General features: G+C 41.0%; 1 protein-coding gene across 7 annotated transcripts in view; it reads right to left on the minus strand.

Moving 5' to 3' along the window:
- The window catches only part of LOC134218252 (potassium voltage-gated channel subfamily H member 6), a 531,314-nt gene that overhangs the window by 277,831 nt on the left and 236,387 nt on the right, over positions 1 to 17,096 (minus strand). For all 7 annotated transcript variants that reach the window (XM_062697177.1, XM_062697179.1, XM_062697175.1 and 4 more), the window contains 2 exons: positions 7,023 to 7,180; positions 6,888 to 6,956 (listed from right to left, as the gene is read on the minus strand). In XM_062697177.1, the coding sequence (XP_062553161.1) occupies positions 6,888 to 6,956; positions 7,023 to 7,180 (227 nt within the window). The remainder of the gene's footprint in view (positions 1 to 6,887; positions 6,957 to 7,022; positions 7,181 to 17,096) is intronic.

Below are 17,096 nucleotides of genomic sequence, written 5' to 3' on the forward strand. Positions count from 1 at the left end.
GAATAAAATAATTACTTTCATTTATTTGCAGAAGGCATTAGCAATTAAAGATGCGCATCAGCAATAGTGGTCATATCCATATTAGATTAGAAAATTTCGCTGTATGACATGTAAATGTTTTAAAAAAGTCCGCAAAAAATAATTTCCAGAAGAATATTTAAATAAACTATCTTATTCTTTGTTTTTCATTTTCTGAGAAGTTGTATTATTAAACTCGACGTAGACTCGGAGTTTGGAATCAAAACATTAAATAATTTTTCGTTGATGTATTAGCAGTACCTCCTCTATTTTAGTAGGGTTACTGCTCCTTGACTTGTTTCTTATTGTTGTGATTTTTTTTCATCAGTAAGCACGCATGTTAGCAAAAAGAAGCAACGAAATTGGTGCTGTATTTCTTTGTTTGGAAAACGGGACAGTTCCCCCAAAATAGCACATTTTGCCCAAGTTTGAAAATTTTATAAATAGAATTTTCAAACTTCAAATACTATCATCAATAAGAAATCTATAAATGCCCTACATTTGCTTGAGTAAATAAGGGCTTAATTGTTAGAAACAAAGCAATTCTAATTATGTATTTAATTATTAGTTTTATTTCCAGAAGTTTTGAATAAACAAATTGCTAATAATTCTACACAGCATGGAAGTTGTCGTTTCCAATATCAATACTATAATCAAACTCCAGAGATCCAAAAATACGAAGTTAAATGTAAATACGTTATGTTTATACAAGTCCTACGTCTACTCGCGGTTGTGTTGAAAACATTACCTATTGCTCGTTTTTTATGTTGATATTCTTCTCGATACCAAATCTCGCTTAACTTTTCAAAAGGACCTAAATATTTTTTATTTCATGAAATAATTTTAGTAGCGCAATCAACAGAAAAACATGAAAGCTTTTGATTGCAGTACTCAAATTAATTCATGAAAAAAATGTTACTTAGGTCCTTTTGAAAAGTTAAGCGAGAAATGTGATATTGATAATGCTCTCGTATCTTTGACAATTTTAATTGTCGAAGCCGATTGACGACGATCTTCAGCTACTGATCCGTCTTGAAAATGTAAGGCGAAGGCAATACCAAAAAACTCGCGATCCCGCGTTGAAAGTTATTTGGCGAGATTTGCAAAATGAAATTGAAAATGTTTCGCTATTCTGAGAAATACCAACTTTGAGAACAAATTCCAGTGGTTAAAGAAGGAAATACAATTTTATTAACAAATGGCTGACAGGCTAAAAAACGTGCTCAGCAGTTTGAGAGTGCTAGTCCAATTGAGGATCAGGTTGCACGGAGCTTCGAAGACATTCTAAATCAAGAGAATGTTTTTTACCCTTTCGTTGGGAACTAATTTGAATGAAGTGAGATTCATGACTAGAAAATTTAAAAATATGAAAGCCCCGAGTGATGATGATATTTTCTACATACTTATCAAAAAACTTCCAGGACAAAAATCCAACTGAGGCTTCTGATTACCGCCCAATCATTTTTCTTTCTTCTATAAGCTAACTGTTTGAAAAGATTATTTTAAATAGGAGGAAGGGTCGTTTAGCTGGAACCCATTCGGCCGAATGCCACTAGGCCGAAAGTTGTTTGGCCAAATATACCATTTGGCCGAACATACCATTAGACCGAAAGTCATTTGACCGAATGGGTCGTTTAACCGAAAGGGTCGTTTCGTCGAAAGGGTCATTAGGCCGAAAGGGTCATTAGGCCGAAAGGGGCATTTGGCCAAAAGGGTCGTTTGGCCGAAAGGGTCATTTGGTCTAAAGGGTTGTTTAGCCGAAAGGGTTATTGGACCGAAAGGTTCATTAGGCCGAAAGGGACGTTTGACCGAAAGGTTCATTAGGCCGAAAGGGACGTTTGGCCGAAAGGGTATTAGGCCGAAAGGTGCATTTGGCTGAAAGGGCCGTTTATCCGAAAATGGTCGTTTGGTCGAAAGGGTTGTTTGGCCGAAAGGGTCATTAGGCCGAAAGAGTCAAAAAGGTCATTTGGCTGAAAGAGTCATTTCATCCCAGTTCGAAACCTTTCTGGAAATTAATTCTTAAAAACCTCAAAAGCATCGTATAAAGGGGGAAATAAAATTTTATTAACAATTGGCATCCAGGCTCAAAAACTTGCTCAGCAGTTTGAGAGTGCTCATAATTTTAGCACCGACGAACCGACGTGTCACTGGCTCTCTCTGATTGTCTCACACTTTTTAACGGCAATTCGCTTTTGCGGGCGATCGCTCCTGTCAAATGAGCTAAGACACAACTCCGCTGCAATGTTAATACACGTAGGTTGGTTGCTGAGCTACGAAAACTTCGCGAGCCATTATGGGGGTGGCGGTAGTGTTCAATGATTTTTCATCATGGCGTCGTGGGCAGCTAATTTGAATTATTTTCCATTAGGTGACACGTCGGTTCGTCGGTGATTTTAGTCTAGGTTTTACGGTTGCACGGAGCTTCGAAGACATTCTGAATCAAGAGAATGTTTTTGACCCTTTCGTTGGGAACTAATTTGGATGAAGTGAGATCTATGACTAGAAATATTAAAAATATGAAAGCCCCGGCCGATGATGGTATTTTCTACATACTTATTAAAAAACTTCCAGGACAAAAATCCAACTGAGGCTTCTAGTTACCGCCCAAATAATTATGCTTTCTTCTATAAGCAAACTGTTTGAAAAGATTATTTTAAATAGGGGGAAGGGTCGTTTACCTGGAACCCATTCGGCCGAACAGACCATTAGGCCGAAAGTCATTTGGCCGAATGGGTCGTTTAACCGAAAGGGTCGTTTGGTCGGAAGGGTGATTTGGCTGGAAGGGTCGTTTGGTCGAATGGGTTGTTTGGCCGAAAGGGTCATTTGGCTGAAAGGGTCATTAGGCCGAAAGGGTTATTAGGCCGAAAGAATCATTAGGTCGAAAGGGTCATTAGGCCAAAAGGGTCATTAGGCCGAAAGGGTAATTTGGCTGAAAGGGTCATTTGGCCGAAAGGGTCATTTGGCCGAAAGGGTCATTTGGCCGAAAGGGTCGTTTGGCCGAAAGGGTCATTTGACCGAAAGGGTCGTTTGGCCGAAAGGGTCGTTTGGCCGAAAGGGTCGTTTGGCCGAAAGGGTCATTAGGCCGAAAGGGTCATTTGGCCGAAAGGGTCATTAGGCCGAAAAGGACATTTGGCCAAAAAGGTCTTTTGCCCGAAAGGGTAATTTGGCTGAAAGGTTCGTTTGACCGAAATGTTCATTTGGCCGAAAGGGTTGTTTGGCCGAAAAGGTCTTTGTCCGAAAGGGTCATTTGGGCGAAAGGGTCGTTTGGCCGAAAGGGTCGTTTGAACGAAATGGTCATTTGGCCGAAAGGGTTATTAAGTTGAAAGGGTCATTAGGCCGAAAGGGTCGTTTGTCCGAAAGGGTCATTTGACCGGAAGGGCCATTTGGCTGAAAGGGTCGTTTGACTGAAAGGGTCATTAGGCCGAATAGGACATTTGAAAAGTGAGAAATTAGGACGTCTCATTTCTCACTCTTCATTTTTCTTTTCTCACTGTAACAAGTGAGAAGCGTGAAATGAGTAGTGAGACGTCTCATTACCCACTTCACACTACTCACTTTCCACAGTGATAAATATGGGTCAAGGCATGCCGAATCATATATCAGAAAATAAGTTATTTACATAGCAACACATTTGAAGTGGTAGAAGAATTTATGTATCTTGGAACATTAGTTACGAGCGATAATGATGTTGCCCGCGAGGTGAAAAGGCGTATTGCAGCTGCAAATGGGGATTATTAAGGACTTCGTAACCATAGTCTAAGTCCCATAGTCTGCAAACGATAACAAATCTCACGCTGTGTACTACTTTGATTCTTCCGGTGGCTTTATACGGTCATGAAACATGGACGTTAAAGGAGCCTGATCGGAGAGCTTTCAGAGTGTTTGAGCCTAAGGCAGTGGCGTAGCCACGGGGGTGGTTTTGGGCATAAACCCCTCCCCCCAGACAAAATTTTTGGAACAAATTTTTTAGTAAAAAATGTTCAGAAAACCCCCCCAGACCAATTTTCTGGCTACGCCACTGGCCTAAGGTTCTGCGGACAATACTCGATAGTAAACAGGAGAACGGTATCTGGCGGCGTCGCATGAATCACGAGTTGTACCCAGGTGTATAAAGGGCTGGATATTGTTAATTTTATACAACACGACAGACTACGATGGGCTGAACACGTTTTTTGTATGCCAGAAGAACGTTAAGCGAAAATAATATTTAGTAGATAACCCGGAAAAAGCCTAGGCTTTGTGGAAGGCCACATACACGATGGCTTTTTGCAGTTGAAGAGGACCTGAGGTCGCTCAATGTTAAGCGCGACTCGAAGCGATTGGCCCAGGATCGAGGATTCAAGAAATTTCAGTTTCAAACAACTTGTCCTCAGATAGTATCCATTACTTGCTATTGCAGTTCGATATCGATTCGATCCATAAGGATCCAATGAGTCAATTTACTGTTATGACCCACCTTTTATTATCAGGACGTGATCGATCTCGCGGCAGTTTTGTTTCTTCATAATTACTTACACTAAAGCCAGACGTATAGGGTGAAAGACCCAATAGTGGAGGAACTAAGCGCGTTCCACCACTGTTTCTTCGCTTACACCACATCTATATTTCATGTCGCTTACCTTAAGTACTTATTCAACAGCTCATCAATTATATTTTAAACGAAAAGTATTCCAAACGCTGCAGAAACCATTATTGTTACCTAAGGGCCGATGCCTACGTAGCGTTTTTTCAACGCAGCGTGCCCGTGGCGTTGAAAAAACGCAGGTGTGTTTCGGCGCGACGACGCTGCGTTGCCGCCTTTTCTCGATGCCCACCTGCGTCGTTTTACCGCCGCGTGCACTCTGCGTCGAAAAGACGCTACGTGGGCATCGGGCCTAAAATGATACCTCCAATTATTGGTGCAGTGTTCCAATAGTTGTGGTATTTCTTATGGGACTCGCAACTATTGGAACACTACTGCAACTATTGGTGCAAAGCCGAGAAAAAGATAAAGTAATTGAGTGATACTTTACCGATTTGAAGGGATTTTCTACTCTGTTTTTTTATTTAGAGTAACGACAGGTCAACAAATTGATAGACAATATGGGTTGCTGCGTTAAATACGTAGATTTTGTTAAAGTAACACTGCCGCAACTAAAGGAACACCCACGACTATCGGATCATTTGCCCTACGTAACGTAACTACGGCGCGTTCTTTCTTGTGAGTTAGGCCTCGTAAACTTTTGAAAAAACATACAGCTGAGTTTCCAGAATCGTCATATTTGGAACCTCTATAATATATATTAATATAAAATTAAAAACTATTATTGTACATATTATTGGGATAATTTACCGTTATTTTAAAGCGTACTGAAGATGCAAAACATTTTACAGGTTGCAAAATAAGGCTACTATGATCATTTAATATAATTTGCACATAGCAGCTTGTCATAAATGAATCACCCCCAATCAAATTTATGGCTAGCGTAAAAAGCTGGACACTTTTATATTGTCGGCGTAGCACCAAATAAGAATTCGGTAGTAGGGCATTCCGAACCAAACTTTCTTCCGAAATTTATCAGCTGTAAAACTAATTTATGCGTTGTTTAGTACATTTTAAGCGAATCCAGCGCACTACCTCAGAAGTTGGGTAAGTGGCATCTATCTGGAGAAAAATCCAACTTCGGTATAAAAAGCTTACTAAGGATCTGTCTCATTTTGGAGAATTAAACTGAAATCAAACTTAAAAGTGACATTTAAATAATTATCGAATATCCCTGCTCGCAGAGCAGATTACTTCTAACGGGTCCACGACGTTAGGCATAAGTACGCTAGGCATAAGGACGTTAGGCATTAGTACGTTAGGCATAATGGACGTTAGGCATAGCGAACGATAGGCATAATGTACGTTAGGTATAATGGACGTTTGGCATAATTCTGCCTTCTTTATGTCATAGGGTTATTTTATGCCTAACGTCCATTATGCCCAACGTACATATGCCTAACGTCTCTATGCCTATCGTACTTATGCTTAACGGGGTATAACTTCTTCTAACAGATATCGAATAATTTTACATCGATGTCTTATTGTAATTGCTGGGTAGCACCAGCCATTCTTATGACCGGGTATTTTTCTAATTTGTAGTTTAATTATCCAAATAAGACAGAACCTAACTTTGTTACGGATAGACAATACCAATGCGACAGACAATCGATGATGCCTAGCGACGACGACTGGTGCATCGCGTAGATTTGTGGAATATTTTAACCAATAATCCTTTTCTTAAAATTTTAATAGTTCTCCAAACGTAAAATATTGCAAATTTCACTTTCTTAGTATGAAAGGTCACGCCAAGGGCACTGGGAGTCCGCAGTACGGTTCTACCAATAATGTGAATTGAAGTTTAGATACCACAAGAATTAAACAATAATAGTTATATCATAATGATCATGATTTTCAACAAGTGCATTGGTCTGAAATGTTCCTTGAATTAATATTGTTGTTCTTTCATTGATATCATTACGAGTGTCAGTATAAATGACTTGATACACGAATTGATGCACTAAATACATTAATAAATAATAGCTCTGTCGATGGGATGGGGAATGAACTTTCCAGGAAATTAGCATTTAACTTCGTTTTAAAGAATTTTCAATTTGTACATATTAACATGTTTGTGACACATTTTGTTGTCATCATTTTTATCAATTCAGATGCAGACCAAAGAATATGTATCACGATTGATGTTTGCTGGTTGTTGCTATAGGATTGGTACATTTTGATGTTCAATGTTAGAGTAAGTCTTTCGTTTTATCACAAATGCTTCTGTTTAGCAGGATATGAGCAATCAATACTGGTCGAATAAAACTATTAGAAATCGTGTACTTACCTGTGCTACCTTTTCACCCATATTTATTGTTTGTCTTGTTCCCTGAAAGTATTTTGCTGATCCATTATCCTGTAGGGCGGTTAATAAAATCATCAATGCCATCATCAACCCAACTAGAACTTACTCCGGTCTTACCTTAGTTTTAGTAGAGTCTGAAGGCACATTAGAAAGTGATGAACTGGTTCGCGGCTCGTGGCTCGAGTTCTGCTTTAATGGCACTGCTTTGTAGCGTTGGAGGTCGCTCTCGGACGAAACGTACGGAAAATACTGTCGCGCGTGGTATCCCGTGGGTCCTTTCGGCGGGCAGAGTGGTGGCAAACGGTATGCGAATAGAAGACAAGGTAAGCGTTAATTTGATTCTAGGCGAACGCCAGGTGGTGGAAATGGTCGTTCTTTCTTGATTGACAAATACGAATGGGCTGGATAAGCTCCGATGGAAGTAGAACCCACCAGCCCAAGAATAATCGGAATCAGAATATTTACAACATTGATCTACGCTGCAGGCAAGTAAGAGGAGCTACAAAGGCACAGAGAGTAACTAGATAGGCGGTAGTTTACGCACGCAAGCAATGGGGAAAAAGGTGGCTCAAGATGCTGGGATAGACGTGCGGGATGAAACGCGATAAAATTGATTGATTACGCATGTTGTAAGTAAGAATACTTTGGGAAAATTGATTACACTACCTTTGTTGCGAGCATGCCGTGGCCAACAACTACTTCATGGATCATTTCAGAAAAAAAAGTATTGCTAATATCGGTAGGTGGAGATTACATTGGTGGGATAGTGAGATGGATGATTCAAGAGATGTGGTTCATCCTTTGCGATTTTTATGTTCGATACAACCATTGTTGAAACTGCTTTTGTACTACCAATTTACAAAATCATCGATGACGCAGAGCTTCATCTGCTTACTCATTGCTCGATTGAGATCAGGTTATTTCCGGAACTTAGAAATCAATAATTTCGGATGGATGATGGTGGGACAATTAGTATAATTAAACGTCGAGAATGCTTCCGCTTTCCGTCACCCGCAGCGCACGTAGGAATGTGACAATTCGTTTGAGCTGTCGTATTGTATTGATGGTCGACGTACACGTCCCGCAGGTTCAAAATAACAATTAAACATAGCGCCAGTAGCATTGTTTGCGGCCCCTGAGTTCAAATTGTGTAATGTGCCTACACAAAAGCATTCGCATGTATGGAAGTCATAGTTGGTATTGCTGGCAGCCATTAGCACCACCGAAGGTAATTTAATAAGCCCTGCATATTGCACAGCAAGTCATTCCATTTCCTAATTGCTTGAAATTGGCTGATTTGTTGTGTTTGGTTGGAAGGTGAACCATTGAGGAGGGTGATGGAATTTCCGTAGATGATCATTTTTAACTAGAAGTGAGTGGGCACGTGGTGAGAATTGTAGGTCAGGAACGATTCAGAGATGTTTAATGAGAAGGAAAACCAGCTGACACTATGAGAACGGTGGATGGTGGATGGTTCCACACGGCGCAATAAATCAGCAGATGCAACTTGTTTGATAAGCTTCCATTTTTTAGAAGAAATAGTGGAAATTAAATTTAAAGTTTGGACTAAACATAGAATTGATCAGAGTTAGGTGGATTAGTGGACCTGTGGAAGGATTCATAAATTACGTAACGCTCAGAAGGAGGAGGGTGGTTGAACGAAGTGTGATAATCCATACAAAAATTTATTCAAAATAATTTATTCAAAAACAATGCTGAATTCTCACAATGCTCGCGTTCAGAAGCGATATAATTCATAGCCATGTTTGTAGCTATCAAGTGAGACTGTATTGTAGTGACTACGTGACGGCCAAAGTATTTTTTGAAGAAAAACTTCCTTGCGAATTTGTGATAAAATCAGTAGACCTGTGCGCCGCCGCATGGAAATTTTCCACGCCACCGAAAAAAATTTTACCACGCCAATGGCTATTAAAGGTTTATTAAACCAGTATGTTTATCGGTTACTACGGGCTCCAGAAGAAACTGCGGTCAAAAAAGATTCATCACCGCACCAAATGTGTCATGTACAAGACGCTGATAAAACCGGTAGTCCTCTACGGACATGAAACACGGAGAAATCCGATGGAACTTCCGGATGAAATCGTAGAGGAACTTTCGTACAAAACCCTGAGGAACTTCCGGAAGAATTCCTAGAGGAACTTCCGGACGAAATTCTGGAGGAACTTCCGGACGAAATCCTGGAGGAACTTCCGGGCAAAATCCTAGAGGAACTTTGGACAAAATCCAAAAGGAACTTCTAGAAAAAATCCTGGAGGAACTTCCGGACGTAATCCTGAAGAAACTTTCGGACGAAATCTTGGAGGAACTTCCGGAAGAATAAATGGAGAAACTTTCTGGAGATACTTGCGAAGAAATACCTGGAGGAACTTCCGGAAGAAATCCTGAAGGAACTTACAGACGAAATCCTGGAGGAACTTTCAGACGAAATCCTGTAGAGACTACCGGAGGAACTTCTGAATGAACTTTCGGAGGAATATTCGGACGAAATCCTGAAGGTACTTCTGGACGAAAGCCTAGAGGAACTTCCAGACGAAATCCTGGAGAAACCTCCGGACAAAATCCTGGAGGAACTTCTAAAAGAAATTTTGAAGGAACTTCCGAATGAAATCCTGGAGGAGCTTCCAGACGATGAAATCCTGGAGGAACTTTGGACGAAATCTAGGAGAAACTGCCGGACGAAACTTCCGAAAGAATTCCTGGAGAATGTCCGAAGAAATATGTGAAAAAAATATCAGTGGAATTTCTTAATGAACTTCTTATCGAAAAAAAACGTTCCATCGTTGAAAAAAAATTTCCGAGGAACACGTTGAGGAGCTTCTGAAAAAAATCTGAGAATTTTTACGCTTGAAATTAGCCACGCCGCCGGCGCTGGCTGAAAATGATCTATCACACCGCCGCCGGTTAATTTTCCATAGGCGCACAGGTCCAAAAAAAATCACCGGCGACAGCACGGCGCGCTCTCGCACAGGTCTTTATAATATTCCTAGATGTTAATTTAGACAAATGTCAAGTTTTCCAAAATTTGTCATTTCTTTCGGAGTTTATGTAGTAGGGTGGTTCAAAAAATGGATTTTGCTCCACAGTGCTCATTTGATTCTTTACCATGTTCTGAGTGTCCTTTGAAAGTTTGAGCTCATTTGGATTGAAACTGATTTAGCACAAGCCGTTTCAAGTTTGCAGGCAAATTAGTATGGGGAAATTTATTTTTTCATTATAATGTTTAAGACGCTTCCCCATTCAGCGCAGGTTAGAAGAAAATCCACATAGCTTAAAGGAATACTCAACAGCTTTCACCCAACGAAAATCGCATGTTGATTAATCGCCCCAATAATTAGTAATCGAATTTAATCTAAACCGTGGTTTCCTGTAGCTAATTGCGTAACTCATCAACCGGCAACATTGCTGCTCGTGGCGCGAAAGATAGCACACACAAATTTAAGCTACTATGTTGCACTGCACATTTCAGTGATGCCCTCTAATATGTTTAACGATCATAACTAAAGATTCGCAATCTGTCTTAAAATCGATTACTAATTATTGGGGCGATTAATCAACATGCGATTTTCGTTGGGTGAAAGCTGTTGAGTATTCCTTTAAGCTATGTGGGTTTTCTTTTAACCTGCGCTTAATGGGGAAGCATCATTAACAGTATAATGAAAAAATAAATTTCCCCATACTAATTTGCATGCAAACTTGAAACGGCTTGTGCTAAATCAGTTTAAATCCAAATGAGCTCAAACTTTCAGAGGACACTCAGAACATGATAAAGAATCAGATGAGCACTGTGGAGCAAAATCGATTTTTTGAACCACCCTAGTATGTAGACTCCTGTAAAATCGTACCAACAGCGCACAATAGGAGAGCCCCATATAAAGGAGTGTAGTCAAAACTACTAAAAGGCCAATTTACGATTTGGGCTTGTAAAATGTGATGAATACACAGCTTATAATCCTTTATTTTTATAATCCGGACGGTTTTTTAATTTTTTTTTAGGAGAGGTGGGGGTCGTTCGAGCTGGCCTCTCTTAGAAATGACATTTTTACGATTATTAGGAAAATGGGCAGCTTTGCCATATTTTCGTCTCAAAAGTAACTTATTTATATATCGTTACAAAGCTCTTGAAAAGATCTATGCAATAGGCTGATAACGTTATAATAGCTCTATCCAGAATTTGGTTTTTAGTAGTTTTGTAAAAGCATATTTTACGCAATATTTAACGAACAAAAAGGCTTGGTACCCCGCAATAAAGCAACATGCACTACAATGTTGAACTCTTAAGCTTTGAAGACCATGAATGAAATTCTGCTCAAATTCGCCATTTTGAATGACACGTGAATTTGAAAAATGGCTCATTTTTGTTCTTCTCGTGGACTAAGTATACATAGAAGCTATATGATCGCTCCAAAAGCATTTAAAAGAAAGCTCGGGCACCCATAGTGTTGTATATCGACCGACTCACTTCGACGAATCGAGGTGATGTCTGTATGTACGTGTGTGTGAATGTCTATACGTGTGTGAGCAAAAATGATCAGATTCGTCATTCGTCAGAGAATGTTGTTGCATTATTCCCTATTAAAAATAGGCTGAATCGTACTATGGGCTCAAAAGTTATCCAAAATAAAAGAAAAAGACAACTTATCCGTTGGGACAATTAATTGGTGTTATAGTAAAATGTTTTTTTTTTTAATGTTCATTTGAGTTATTTTCATCTGAGTTATTCAATAATGCCACTTTAATTGGGTACTAAAGCCCTATATCGTTTATGGTTGCAAACGATAGTACATCTGTCAAGAATACCTACCTGAACCAATGGTATAAAAATTGTGGTAAAAGTCTCAATCAGGGAAGATATATTTTTGTGTTTGAGACACTTTAAGGCAAATTTTGAGCTGCGCAATTTTTTAGAACGAACGAACCATCCGCCCAAAACGTCAGGCCCTTATATTAACTGTCAAAGGTTGAGTCATGTGCCCTGCGGTGTTTTGTTAGAGCGTTTGAATCATATAATCATATTCCGCACGTCAAACAAGACCAACAATATCGAGGAAGCATTTTCCATCTATTTAAAAAATTCAAATTAAACAATGTTCGTTCCGATTTTTTAGTTGAAAGAAAAACTGATGCGTTCAGGATGATTAACTTCATCGTTCCTTAAAAGGAAATCGAATATCGATTCTTCATTTTAGGACCCAATGGAATTTGGTGACGAACACAATTTCCATAACATTTTGAGGAAAAAAAAATCATCTATCATATAAGAAGCATTATGCAGTGAGAAGGAAAGGGGTTCAAAATTTACAATTTTGACATTATTACTACTTAGAAGCGAATTATAGATTTAACCATAACGTGTTGGATGAATAGTGTCTTGAATAACTTCTTGTCACAATACCTTTTTATAATTATGGAAGAAATCTTAATGAAATATCAAATAAATTAAATTATCTTTCGTTGATGTCACAATATGACGCTAATTGAATCTGTTCTACCTTCCTTTGGTAGTTTAATAAGTTCTACTCAGTGAATTTTCAACACCAAAAGCCAATAATGCTTTTTTTCATCCTTTTAGGAAATCTGTGGGCCCTTATTGGCCGTGCGGTCAGACGCTCGGCAACAAAGCAATGATGAGGGTGGCTGGGTTCGACTCCCGGTGCCGGTCTAGGCAACTTTCACCAAAAGAAGTGGAATTTATTCAAGTTTCAGGTGCTCTATGAATTTTAGGACTGGCCACTTGATACCGGAGTTGTTCCGGATTTGGGTGTTAGCTTTTGGCCATATGCCAGAACGCATACTTCGAAAATGATGATTTTAGTTATTTTGAAGAGAAACGACACATAAACTATACAAAATTTGATCAAGAATTTGATCGGTCTGAAATATGGTTCCGTTGGAACCTTTTTTTTGTCTTTATTAGCGAGACTTTCAGCCCTGGGCTGGCTCGTCTCGGGGCCGTCGGAACCTGTTACGGGGTCACTTTACGGAAATAGGCGAATACCATCATGCGACCCACCAAACTTCATGATTTCAAAAGCTATGCCATTCTATGATAGTTTTGTACTTCCTGGACCGTATTTGAGCGTATTACCGAGAACCGGTTCAAGCGACAATTTTGGGAAGCCTTGGTAAAAAAGTAGAAAAAATTGTTCGGTGACATGGCAGATGTCGCTATTAAAATGGCTGGGAACAAAAGGAGGCTGAGGCCCCCTCAACCGAACTGAAAGTGGGTTCACTGGGGGGTGACACTTATATCCGGTACAGATCTATATCGCGTAGTACAGACCTGCATCCTTCAGGAAGCAAAAGAGTGCAGCCGTATTAGTTTCATCATCAGCTAGCGCATCCCGGATGCTACCTGGAATACCATAATTATTCCTGGGGTGGTCAAATTTCAGGCACCTGCATACAAAGCGCCCGACGCTGTTCCTAACCTCGCAAAAGTCACATTCCGACCGAAAAGACCCTGGTATTCCCGGTCTAAAGTCTGCTGTTTTTGCGAGGTCAGGTCGTGCCAGGGACCAGTGGTGCTTTTTACCTTCCTTAGGGGTAGGACGTTGTTGCTGTTCCAAGCCCGGGCCCAGTCCTGGCCGACGACACTTTTTGTCTATTTTTTAACGTCGGCCAGGGGGACGGAACCGATGTAGGGCGAGCCTTCATGCTCCACGCAGGCAAGGGCGTCAGCTTCCACATTTCCCCTAATGCCGCAATGGCCGGGAATCCAGGCGAAACAGGTGTCTGGTGCCATACCTGCAAGGATTCCTTGGATCCACGGGTGCTTTGGTGTGTGGCTTTGGAGGGCAGCCACCACACTGGCCGAGTCCGTAAGGATCGCAATCGGTTTGTTTGCTGGAAGGGTGGCAGCGACGAAGATGGCTGCAGCTTCGGCGGAAAATACGCTGCACTGAGACGGTAGGCTCTCGGACCTGGTTAGATTGGTACCGGAAACACCGGTACGGTATGGTTCCGGAAACGAGTGGCCACGAGCTTGATGACCGACCTTCTTAGCTCCTCGGAATTAATTGTCGCCTCTCCGGAAGCGCGCGGCGATGGAGTTTTCGATTTTGACGGGAGGCATTGACCAGCTTCCTGCTCCATGCCAGTGGACCCGCGCCACTGGGGGGGGAGACCGGTGCCGGCCACGCTTCTAAGGATCCGGTCAGGCTCGTCGGAGAGGGATCCCGTACTCTCCTGATGCCACCGCAGCATAGGAAGCTGCCTTGCAGCAGATGGCCGTGGAGACTCTATGCCGGAAAGGGAAGATTCCAGCTCCGACACAAGCTGCTTCAGCAGGCGTGGAAGGAAGGAGGCCAGTAGCCAGTCGGACGTAGCTGTTGAATACTGGGGAAAGCACGATGAGGTCCCTTCGCGCAGAACAGGTCAACTCTAACCCATATAGCAGGCGACTATCAATGATTGTTTGGCCTATACTTAGCCTGGTATGCCGCTTGTTTTCATCAGGCTGATTCACGGCTTGCAGGCCACATTCACCGCCCGGAAGTGTGGTAAAAAGGTAAGCCGCCAGTCTATATCGACGCCAAGAACGGGAACGATTTTCCGGTTAGGTAGGGTAACGGTACTAATAGTGGAGGTATAGATCCACAAAAGAAAATATTTTTTTAAATTGATAATTATGGAAAATTTACAGCTTTAATATCTTAGTCAAAAGATAAACTAATAAATTTGATAACAAAAATGAGATAGATGTCATTTAACATCAATAATTACCAAATATTGCTTGCACCACTATGGGTACACTGTTCCTTTAGTGGCGGTAAAAATTAATTTTGGTTCCCATAGTGGTGCTATCCATTGGTTTCTTATGAGACTCGCCACTATTGGTACAGTTGCACCACTATAGGTGCAAGGGAGTCAATTTTGTTAAGGAAAATCATTGTTTTTAATAGTTTTTCAAGTGAAATCTTAAGATAAGTTGCATTTAACAGGATATTTGAAGCACGGCGCATCAACTGAAACCATCGTAAAGTGTATAAATATGATAAATCTCATTAAAACCCCACTACCTCCACTATTGGTGCGAAGCTTAATAGGCGGGCCGCATTCATAGTAAAGCCAATGGAGGTGGCCCAGCGGTGGATTGCGCTAACCGCCGCCTGCGCTTTAATCCTATTTCGCCCGGGAGTTCCACCTACGACAACCAGGAGGATGTTTTCGGTGTAGACAAAAAGGTGGACGTTGGCCGGTAGCATGGTTCATTGCAATGAGGAAAAGGGTGACCGCATGAAACCGACCCTTGGAGGGTCGTTTCCTCGGCATACTCTCCGGATGCAGAGCCGCCAATGAGGACCGTGAAGTCCTACCGGTCAAGAAGTTATTGATAAAGGCAAGCATGTTGCCAGTGATGCTCCATTCTTGTAATTTGTTGAGGACCAGGGGTGTCCAGTTCTTGCTGAAGGCTTTGGCAATGTCCAGCGAAACCAGGTCAACATGCTTGCCTTCGTTATACGCGCTCTGCAGCACACTGCCCAGGTTGGCAAAGTATGTGCTGGTGCCATACCTGGGCGAATGGCGCGTCGTTGGAAGCCGAATCTTCCATCTGCTTCCTATTTTTTCACGGAGCTGGCAGTTGACCATCCTCTCCATGGTCTTACAGGCACAGGAGGTGAGGGAGATCGGTCGAAACTTGGAGGGATCCCGACCCGTCGTTTGATTTTTGGGGATGGGGATCACGTGGCTTTTCCTCCACTCGTCGGGGAAAGTGCGGTTCTCCCAAATGTCAATGACAAGTTTGAGAAGATGGGTTTTAGCGTCTAGAGGAAGCCGTTTCAGCATGGGATACCCCAACTGAAATCATGAAAATGTATATGGCGCATGATGGGATTAGCTCATTTTCCCAAAATTGACACTCAAACCAAATCCGTTTACCGTTTCCAATCGGTTCAAATACGGTTCAGGAAGTACAAAACTACCAAAGAATGCCATAACTTTTTAAAATCATGAAGTTTGATATGCCGCATGATGGGGTTTGTTTATTTCCCAAAATTGACCTTTGAACCGATTCATGGTAAAACCGTTTCCCGGTTCCAATCGGTTCAAATACGGTCCAGGAAGCACAAAACTACCATAGAATGCCATTACTTTCGAAATCATGAATTTTGATATGCCGCATGATGGGGTTTGCTTATTTCCCAAAATTTACCCTTGAACCGGTACTCGGTAAATCAGTTTACCGGTTCCAATCGGTTCAAATACGGTCCAGGAAGTACAAAACTACCATAGAATGGCATAGCTTTTGAAATCATGAAGTTTGATACGCCGCATGATGGTATTCGCCTATTTCCGTAAAGTGACCCCGTAACAGGTTCCGGCGGAACGTCCGGATTCCGGAATACAGGCCATATTTCGGACCGATCAAATTCCTGATCAAATTTTACATAGTTTATGCGTCGTTTCTCTTCAAAATATCTAAAATAATCATTTTCGAAGTATGTGTTCTGGCATATGGCCAAAAGCTAACACCCATTTTAAATCCGGAATAACTCCGGTATCAAGTGGCCAGTCATAAAAATTCATAGAGCACCTGAAACTTGAATAAATTCCGCTTCTTTTGGTGAAAGTTGCGAAAAAAAAAATGTCAAAAGACAAAAAAGTTATAGCCAAAAAGATTTTTATTTTCGTTTTCAAAAGGGGGGTTGGTAACGAAAGGGTTTGATTGGAGTAGCTAGAGACTAATTTCTGTTGAAAGTATATTTGTTTATGATTACTTTCAAATGCTGCAACGAGAGATTGTAATTGTTTTATTGCAAATTTCAAAAAATGTAGGGTAAAGTGCCCAATAGTGGACCCCCAACCAATAGTGGACTCTCCAGCCGTTTTTGCGTTATTAGAGCACAATGTAAATATTTTGCTATGAAATTCCATCGGGAGAACTTATCTTACAATCCTATGATTTGATAACATACATTGGAAATTCTTTGGAAAGCAAAATTAGATGATTTTTTACAATTCTATGAAAATAAACACCAGAGTGTCCATTATAGGAATATTTTGGGGGGTCCACATTAGAGAGGAAGAACGTCCCGAAACGAAACATGAAAATCAAATGAAGTGTCGACTATAGGGAAGCAATTTCCTATTATGGACTATACACAGAAAAAAATTCCGTGGTAAAAACTACTATTTTGTAGACTACGGCCGTTTTAAAACAGCCATGAA

This window comes from Armigeres subalbatus, chromosome 2 (genome assembly GCF_024139115.2).
Source record: "Armigeres subalbatus isolate Guangzhou_Male chromosome 2, GZ_Asu_2, whole genome shotgun sequence".
Lineage (NCBI taxonomy): Eukaryota > Metazoa > Arthropoda > Insecta > Diptera > Culicidae > Armigeres > Armigeres subalbatus.